We start from the raw sequence: 9,981 nt of genomic DNA, 5'->3' as shown, positions 1-9,981 counted from the left end.
GAGTTTTAACCTTTAACCTTTTTTGCGTCTCTCTGGACCAAATTTCAGTAAAAATATTCTACCACAGGAAAGCACAGATTTAATGACCAGTATTAGAAAGAGACAATTTATTTCTGCTGACTTTAATCACTGTTGGCAGGAACTTTAAAGATGCCACGCTGCTTGAAACGCCTTCAGCAAACAAAAGCGGGATCTGAATTTAAAGCACCTGCATGTGAGAAAATAGATTCTTTCAGAGAAACGTTTCTGTCTGCAGCTCTGAACCTGAAATCCCCTCCCTCGCCCTCCCTCCTCGTCTCACCGTCCCTTTATTTTGACAGCTACCTGCTTAGTGGCGTTGTGCGATAATTCCAACAAAAACAAGACCTCTTTTCTCGGCTCAACGTGCCAGCAGAGCTGTCATAAAGAGCACTCTAAACTAAATGCATGATGTGCTTCGATCCGTGCTGACTCACTGCACATCGCATCACGCCGTCAGCTACAAGGAGGTGCTGCAGCGGTTACAGAGACTTAATGCACATTTTATAAACAAACATCACAATATGCAAGACTGAAAGTCAGCAGAGGAGAGGACACATTAACAGGGTTAGAAAGAGAAGAAAAGTTCAGCCACCTTAAATTTATATTCAGCCTTCTGCCTACAACTGGATTTTTAAATATGAATGTGGAAAACACACATACGTTTTCAATTCGAATATACGCCACCAGAAAATCCAGTTATTTCTTTTAATCTTTGATATATTTCAGCGTCTGTTGATCCCACATAGGAGTAAAAAACTAAAAAAAAACTAAATAGGATGTTTTAAATATAGCATACACTTTAATTAGCTTACATTATCACAGAAAAGTAATTAAGCATCACCAAACAAACTGAAACAATCTGATTCACATACAGTGCTGTTGACATGGCAACTTTAATAGATTTTAACACTTTATCTAGTTTTCTGTTAAAACAGGTCATCGTTACTCCCCCAGTCATTTATCCACATAGCAGCAAACAACAGATTAATGCCATCAGTCACGGCTCGCAGTACTGCGTGCACAGTGACAGAAAACACTGTGACGCTGCAGTCACATGACATCCTTCACCGTTGTTTGCACGACTTGTACAAGCGAAACAAATATAAGGAAGTCTCGCTCCTCAGAAACAAAATGCAAAATGTAAAGAAGACTTTTGCATGGTGCCCACGGTGCTCTCTCTTCCTCGCTCCTGTAAAGCCAGTTATTGTATTTAAATTGAATTATAATCAGTAAATAAATTCAGTCACTGCTAGCGCGCTGAGATGAATCACCAGATTTTCCTCGTCGTGTGTTTTTCTCCTCTAACAGAAACCTCACAGTATAAGGCTGATTACATGAAAGCAGAATGTATAAATGGTGGGAAATGCTGGTGTTTTTTTAAACCAAGGTCAGAAAACCACCAGATTAAAGTGCTGTCTACAATTTAGTCCGCTGGCTTTTTACAGCTGTGTTTCCGCTGCTTATTTCAGTGTGACCCTGAAAAAGGTGTTGACTCTTTGTATTAGTCGCTACAAAAGCTTCAGCAGTAGTAGGAAATACAAAGAAAGGGGGAATGAGCAGAAACAGAAGCAGAGCCCACAGGTGTGGCGGAGACAGAAGGCAGCTGGAGGTTTTTAATTTACCTTTCTGCCCATGATGCAGGGAGGGGTGGGGGTGGCCTTTGCTGGGCTGCTGTACCCTTTATTACAATCTTTTACAGGCATTCTCTGAAATATCTTTGTAGTTTTATGAAAGACACGTTATCACACCGAGACAACATGTATTAACAGAAATCTGCAACACAAATCAGATGAATAACTTCTCACTTAAAAATCCAGACTAATGTACCTCCAGCTCGGCAATAATCTTCTCTTCGTCGTCTTCATCTTGTACGGCCGAGGCTGCGATCACGGGAGGGGTCGAGGCAGGTCGGGGGGCATCGGAGGGGGTCCGCCTCAGTTTCACAAGGGTTTTTGGCAGGTCACCATCTTCTTCCATCTACAAAAGGACAAAATAAAGACAACAACATTTCTAAGGACTGACCTGCCACGGCAAACAGGTCAAATTCAATTTCATTTAATTTAGTTAAATTCCATTTTATTTATATAGCACCAAATTGCAGTTTGTCAAGGTAAAAACTCTACAATGAAAACAAAAGAAAACCCCAACAATCATATGATCCCCTTTGAGCAGAGCTTTGGCGACAGTGGGAAGGAAAAACTCCCTTTTAACATGATGAGACCTCTGGCAGAACCAGGCTCAGGATGGGGCGGCCATCTGACACGCCCAGTTTGGGATGTGGAGAAGAAGACAAGACAATGATGGAGATCCACTGTATGTAACAGAATATAACAGAACCACCATGGAGAGCACTTGCACCAGAAATGACTGGCTTGCTCAAAAAGGGAGCTACGTTTTTTTTGTGCTGCCACATGTATCACTGTAGAGACGGAGATTTAAGTCCACTTCTGACAAGAGGCTTTAGTTATGAAAGCGTGACAGGATGAAACGACTCTGGTTAGTGGGGGTAGTTTGTATAAAGAAAATAGAGACGTTTATTTCTAATAGATTTGAGAAAAGGCAGACATTTACAGCATATACCTAAAAAAACAAGTAGAAAAGTTCCCACCAAAACAATCCATATGCATTAACAACACTGTGGACCAGAGGGCAAATACAGAAACTTGATTTATAGTGTGAGCTGAAAGAGGCAGCATGCTGCTGTGAACCTGCAGCAAAGTCTGCAGAGATCTGCCAAAATCTGAAGCTGTGTGGTAAAAACCTGTCGACGTAGCAGCATGGCAATAATCCTGAAAGTGCTGTTAAAGCTGTTAAAGCCTGGTTAACTCGCACTAATCTGGGGAAACCTGCATTACTCAAAGATCGCTCAGGTAAGTAAAGTGGAAGACTCAAACATGTTAGTTAGAAGATATGACTATAAGCACACGTGTGTCCATGTTAGCCCTGTGATGGACTGGTGACCGGTCCAAGGAGAACCTCGCCTCTCACCCCTCGACAGCTGGGATAGACTTCAGCCACCATGCGACCCTTATTGGAAAAGTGGCTCAGGAAATAGATGGATGTATTCAAACATGATCAAGTGATTGGTTCTGTGGTTGTTATCTAAAAAACAATCAAGGTATGACTCATATGTGGTTCTGGATACTGAACCCTGACTGAGTCTCACCTTCAGGTTCTTGGACGTGACGATGACTTCTCCAGTACGGTTTGTGGTGAGGCCGTGAGCGGAGGGGAAGCTTCGGCGAGGTGGAGGCGGAGGAGGAGACTTGGAGGGCTTTTCTGTTCGATACTTGGCCACGTTGAGGTCCACTTTAAAAATAAACAGATTTTTAGTATTTTAACTTTCATTTTGTTTAAATAACTTTATTTAACATTTATTTATTTATATTGTAAGGTAATATCCCCCCCCCTCACCCCAGCTGGTTGGGGGTGAGGGGAGGAAGACGGCACAAAGGCACTTCAGTCAAAGCTGAAAGCTCAGATTTAAATCTGAAACACAAACTGACCTGAGCCTCGATGCGAACCAGCCCCCTCCATGCTGTTCAGCTTCTGGGCAGCCAGCTGCACCTTTCCAGGCTGCTGGTCCCCGCTGGGTGTGGTGTTTGTAGTGGTGGAGGTCGTGGCTGTGGTCCCAGTGGTCCCAGCTGCAGAGGTAGCTGCGGCGGACGTTATTGGGATGGTGATCTGGGGCTTTGGGGGCACTGCCGGCTTGTTTATGTGCCTGGCAGCGAAGTCAAGGTCGGGGATGGCTTTCATCAGCTCTGCCTGAGTCTCTTCCAGCAAGCGATTGATGTCCTGGGCGCTGAACTGGGTCAAGCTGGCACGCTTCTCCTCCCAGTCCCGCTCGGCCGCCTGACATAAATACAGATATAGACAAATGATATGCCCTAACATGCAAACTACTAAGAGGCAGAGCTGGAAACACATAACCAAGGCAGAGAGAAGCAGTTTGTTTTCTAATGCTGCATGGACAAATGGAATTATAAACAAACTGCTGGCGTGTGAACACGGTCTCATGGAGGGATTTAAGTACCTTCAGATGCAATTTCAAATGTAAATGGATATTTGCCATCTGGCCGATCCTGACAACGTGCACATTAAGATTGTTCACACCAGTAAGATGAAGAAAAACAGTCATAATGAGCAGCTCATTACCAGTCGCACTTCGGCGGACACAGACTTATCAGGAGGACGCCGGCTTGGCAGCTCATCAAGAACTCGATTTCTAAAGGTCATCGTAGGCTGGATGTCCTGCTCGGGGCCCGAGGTGTCCGCGTCGCCGGCAGACACGGGCATCCAGTTGGCCAGGCCGGCGCTGGTGCTGAGATCGGTGAGGCTGAGAGGAGGACTGTTCAGGATGTCGAGATCAGAGGTACGACTCAGGTCATCGGCTCGTTTCTGCGGTTGGCTGGAGAGGTCCTCGGGGCTCTTCCACACCCCCTCAGTGACTTGTCTTTTAACAAAGGGGACAACAGAATAACGGTAAGGTCATCAGCTAACACAATGAAGTCTATTGTCATTGATTAACCAGCTTTTATTACGTTTACTTTAACAAACTCTGGTAATGAATCATAAATGATCCAAACTGTTGCTGACTGACTGCAAAAACTTAAATATCAAAAACTTGAACTGTTGAACCCATAAAAAGGCAAAAATGGTGCCAGATTTAAGTTTGGCCAGACCATTTCTTTATGTTGTAAAACACTGGCTCCAGCACTCCTGCTAATTAGATCGCTCCTGGAAATCTTGTTCTGAGCACCTGTAGAGGAACCTTCATTGCGTCGGACAGAAAGCCTTCGACGTGTCTCAGGATGTTACAGCAGAACGAGGCCTTATGGTCTGATCCTGTTTATGGCTCACAAAGCTGTAAATGTTGAAGTAAATACACACTGCTCCTGGTTGTGCCACCTTTGGGTCAGCTCAGGCAAACTTATTAAACCCAAAGCTCCTATTAAATGTTTTGACTGCCTTTTGACAATCGTGCAAGTAAAGATCAAGAACAAAATGGTTCTGAAAGTTTGTTTGCACATGAACCCGTTCAAACTTGGAGCTTTGATCAGGATGTCATATGATGTCACATCTACACAAAGCTTCAAATCAAACCAGGCGTATTGTAAAGCACTGACTCTGAATGGGTTCTTTTATTTTGAAATTAACTGGCTTCCCTATGATACTTCTGTGTATATCTTCCTGCCCTTCCCTCTGCTGCTGAGAGCTACTCCTCAGATGCTTTTGGAACGTCTGCCAGACGTGCCATCACCGTTCGGGGCGGGCGCCATTAGCTCCCGTGGCCACGTCGGAACCTGAAAGCGACACAGCTGCGCCCGGCACATCCCGGGTTCATCTGTTCTGTGTGACAGTTTTATTTGTCTGTTTGTTTGTGTCTATAAATGTAACGATGTTTGCTGCCATCTTCAAGATGATATTTTCAGTCTGAATGAGACTTTTTTTACCTAGTTAGATAAAGGATTATTAAAACAAACATCACTGCAGATCACCACCGAGGGTAAGTGATATATTACTCATCGCATGAACGATTGAATTACCGCATATGAGGAACTGAAGAAAGATGACACAGCTGAAATAATTGGCCATACTTGGTGTACCGGAGAGGAGTTTCTCACATATTTTAATCCTACTGATCTTACATTAAAGTCCTGCAGCTCCCCAAGAAAACCGGCATCAACATTTTTCTGAGATTTATAATCCCGTTTACAGGATTCAGACGTCTTAATCTGAAGTTCCCGAACGGCTGCTTAGACAGTTTTTAACTTTCAACTTTTTCTTTCAATTAAAAATAAATACAAAAACCTCGATATATGACATGTTATCATTTTGATATCAGCAGAAACGAGGCGTGCTGTCTGATGACCAGAACGTTTAACCATTAATCAGAAATACCAACAGTGGAAAGGAGAGACTGCTGCGCCCGTCAGCTCTCCTCTGATGTTCTCGGTGTTCACACATGACTCACGGGCATTATTCAGCGTTTGGCAGCGCAGTCATGCATCAATTCTGATTTTACTTCCTTAAATGTTAATCTTAAACACATAATTGGGAATCCCATATAAGCTGCATTCCACTGATTCCACATTACAACAAATCCTTTTTCAATCCTGGACCTTTGTTTTGGATAAAACACGAAATTAAATTTAAAAAAATTGCAGAACTTTTATGTAGTCATTAGCACCGCACAAGCCTTTGTTTCTATTAAATCTGTGTAGATGTTAATATATACCAATCAGGCAAAACAAAATGACCACCTGCCTGATATTGTGTTGGCATCTGGCACCAAGATGTAACTAGGTCCCTTTTAGTGGTTGGAAAAGACCTTCTGATAAAACAGATGCATCAGCTCATCGCAGTTACTGCCTCTAAAATGAGTGTAACCTCAATCTTGAGCAGTTTGTGCAAGCTTAGTTAAATTCTGAGTACAGGTAAAGGGGGAGTAGAGATTCTCGCGAACACACAGATGGACAGGCGCCTCGGCGTGGCACGGGCTCATCGTTCTTTTTGGCTCATAGACTGTATATAAACGATGGATGTAGTCACTCTCACTTGGTTTATAAAGTCGTACTTTTGACATCAGAAGGTGACCATTTTTGCCTTTTGCCATCTCGATGTTTGAAACCAGATGTGGCGAACCAAAGATGGTCAGGACACCACCCGCTCATATTGCAGCAACGTTAAACATTCACAGTCTAATGCATTAAATTCATCCACCCAGGTGGAACTGCCAGCTGTTCTACTGTAACTTGCTGAAGTGTCTGAGGGGGAACTTCTAGGAGTGACGGTGACACGGCAAATGAAAAACTCTGAGCATTTTGCTGTCACCAGACTTGCATCCCTGTGCTCCATCCAAAAAATGAAAATCAAGTTGAAATCAAGATGCTGTTTTTAGACGATGGAGCCGATCCAGAACACATCACAGGGGGAGAAGCATAAGGACACTTCTACTGAGAGATCTCAAATGAGCAGCTGTGATGAAAAGAATTGAGAGGTGAACGGGAAAATGACCATGAAGAGGAGATCAAGTACGATTTTTGATTTATCTGGGCTCGTTCCTAAAACCTCGATCACATGTTGTGTATATATTGTAGTTTAATATCCTTATTTAAGTCCTTTTATAATCTGTAAATAAAGAAAAAACTATTTTTTATAATAATCAAATGATAAAAAAAAATTTAAATAATTGATTGGTCCTGATAAGACTGACGTCAGCTGTATTATCTAAACCAAATTACTAAAAAATGATGACTGACTGTGTGGTTTGATGTAAATCTTGCAGAAAATACTTGAGCTGCTTTAATAACTGAGCGAGGGTTCATTTCACTTTTAATTCGAGTACCTGCGCAGCGTGCTGAGAGCATCTGTCATGGTGTTGCAGCGCTTCAGCAGGGCATCCAGACGATGAGGCTCCTCTTTCAGGAACTTCACAGCCTCCACCTCCACCCTCAGCACCACGCGCATCTTACTCTGAAGGCTCGGGAACTGGTCTGCACAGGGTGGGGAGGAAAGGCATCAGTGAAAACAGAAAGCTGTGTGTCAGAGAGATATGTTGAAATGCTGATGTGAGAAGAAATAGAGCCGGAGAGCAGGGACGGCGGGAGGAGGCGGATTACAGGGAAGGGGACATAAAGGGAAGACGGGATGCTGTTTCTGTCACCCAGGATTTTCCTGTCATATGAGGAGGGCTCAGCGGGGGTCAGCTAAACGAGAAGTAAGGACATGTTAGCTTGTTGTAACATCTGAGATGTTGGATTTCAGCAGAAATGGCGGCGCCTCAGGGGCGTGTCCTGGCCATGTCTTCTTATCTGTACATAAACTTTTTTTAACATATGTTTCATTCTTTGTAGTATTTATATGTCCTGTTTGGGTGTGTGTTGGTAACAAGCTGTATATGCCTCAGATTCAGACTCTTCTTCTGTTTTTCATAATAAAAGAAATGCAGAAAAGACAAAGTCGTTCTCCACCCATGAGCAGGTAGAAGAATGGATGGATGTTGGTTGAAGTAAAGTGTTAGATATGTTAGCTTTGTTTTATCCATTGTTCTGTTTTTCTTGCCTACTGATTATGTTTTGTTCTCTCACTTCTTGCTTCTTCCAAGTGTGTTCCCCTTCATCTGAGTCTGATGTTTGTGTGTTTTCATTTGGTCCCTCTTATTTCCCATTTTATTTTGGAGGTTAGTTCCTCATGTGGTTTTCTATAATTTTGCTTCCCTCCTTTGTTCTTTTCCCGCCCTTGTTTTTAAAAAATATTATTTTATTTATTGGTTTTTGTTTTTCCATAAAAACATAAACATAAAGAACAAACTAGAGGCTGTGAGGCACATGGGAAATTGAAGATGATGCGACTGCTACAACGGTCACTTTAAAGAAATATGACCAAGAACAAGTTAAATAAATAACCTCCACATCTTACTGGATGAGAGTAAAGATCTTTGCTTCCTGCTAAATCAAGGTTAAAATCCTGCCCATTGTTTAATCAGGACCCATCTCCTCTTTACCACCTCATAGTACCGCATCATCCTAATAAAGAGTTAGTTGTTGTTCCTATAGGATTTAAAAGTAGAATGGGAGGCAGAGCCTTCAGTTTTCAGGCCCCTCTTCTGTGGAACCAGCTCCCAGTTTAGATTCAGGAGACAGACACTATCTCTACTTTCAAGATCAGGCTTCAAACTTTCCTTTTTGCTAAAGCATGTATTCAGGCGACCCTGAATCCTCCCTTATTAATGCTACAATAGGTGTAGGCTGCTGGGGGATTCCCATGATGCACTGAGTGTTTCTCTTCAGTCACTTTCCCCCTCATTATGTGTCTTTACACCTCTCTGCATTTAATCATTAGTTATCATTAATCTCTGGCTCTCTTCCACAGCATGTCTTTGTCATGCTTTCCTCCTCTCACCCCAATCAGTCGTGGCAGACGGCCGCCCCTCATCGTTTTCTCTGTATCATTGTAGGATCTTTACTTCACGATACAAAGCGCCTTGAGGCAACTGTTGTGATTTGGTGCTACAGAATTAAAACTTAATTGAATTAAAACTTGCAACTAGTGAGTGATTCCAAGCGATTTCCATCTTTTATAAATGTTGTCACTGTTGTCTGATTTTCAGAGTTTTCTCTCTATTACTGGCCGATCTGTAGCTCACGATAAACAGCGCCTTGAGGCGACTGTTATTGTGATTTAAAGCTGTATAAATAAAACTGAATTGAAATCAAATTGAACTGCTTCTGAGACATATTATGGTATTACTGAAGAAAGCATCCCAATCCCTTATTAAATCAACTCTGAGTATCTGGTTTACACATAAGTAATTCTTCCATTTGAATCATAAATAAAATCTCCTCAGTGTGCAAAGGTGGGAGGAGAGGTAGACGTCCAAGTTGAGTTTGTATTAAGGTCTGATTGGGTTCACCTGCCCCTTATTTTGCTTCTCTGCTTAGTGTGTATTTAGTATGCATCTTCCCTGTTGTTGGATTTTCTTTTCTTTTTCAGTAACTTCCTGTTTATGGTCTAACCTGCAACACTTTTTATGACTTTTAAAAAAATAATTCCTTATTTTCAGTCCCTTTCCTTTTGCTGTCTTGTCCTACTAAGAACTTATAAAACCAACTAAATAAAAACTATTTTTCCATTTTCTAAGTTCACATTAAATATAAAATAGTGGAGGACACTGTTAAACTTGTAGGATCCAGGCTCACAACACAATGAGCTTCAAAGAGATTTGGAATTGCTTGTTAATATTCAGGATAGAGACAGAAGTACACAGGTCAAAGCAGCAGGAACAGAGGCCAACTGGAACTTCATGAATATTAATTAAAGGACAATAAGACTCATAAATATTAATCTGCATGTCTGCATAACATGAAAATGGACAAACACGGTATTTTGGCAGTGTTAGCACCTGAACTGTGACCTGTAACTACAGTACTGTACGTGGGGAGATTTCATGATGATCAG

At 42.2% G+C, this 9,981-nt stretch overlaps 1 protein-coding gene across 2 annotated transcripts in view; it reads right to left on the bottom strand.

Moving 5' to 3' along the window:
• Positions 1-9,981, bottom strand: part of srcin1b (SRC kinase signaling inhibitor 1b) — a 141,811-nt gene that overhangs the window by 12,710 nt on the left and 119,120 nt on the right. The window contains exons 14-19 of one of the 2 annotated variants that reach the window (XM_086304439.1): positions 7,370-7,517; positions 4,177-4,474; positions 3,528-3,873; positions 3,188-3,330; positions 1,849-1,998; positions 1,644-1,736 (exon numbers count right to left, since the gene is read on the bottom strand). In XM_086304439.1, the coding sequence (XP_086160565.1) occupies positions 1,644-1,736; positions 1,849-1,998; positions 3,188-3,330; positions 3,528-3,873; positions 4,177-4,474; positions 7,370-7,517 (1,178 nt within the window). The remainder of the gene's footprint in view (positions 1-1,643; positions 1,737-1,848; positions 1,999-3,187; positions 3,331-3,527; positions 3,874-4,176; positions 4,475-7,369; positions 7,518-9,981) is intronic. The other variant, XM_086304440.1, reaches the window with a different exon arrangement.

The sequence above is a fragment of the Aulonocara sp. 'chitande type north' Nkhata Bay genome, linkage group LG8, assembly GCF_057382095.1.
Source record: "Aulonocara sp. 'chitande type north' Nkhata Bay isolate Kocher_YH1m ecotype deep benthic linkage group LG8, A_spYH_male_GT1.1, whole genome shotgun sequence".
Classification (NCBI taxonomy): domain Eukaryota; kingdom Metazoa; phylum Chordata; class Actinopteri; order Cichliformes; family Cichlidae; genus Aulonocara; species Aulonocara sp. 'chitande type north' Nkhata Bay.
This window is presented reverse-complemented; position numbering and strand designations above follow the sequence as displayed.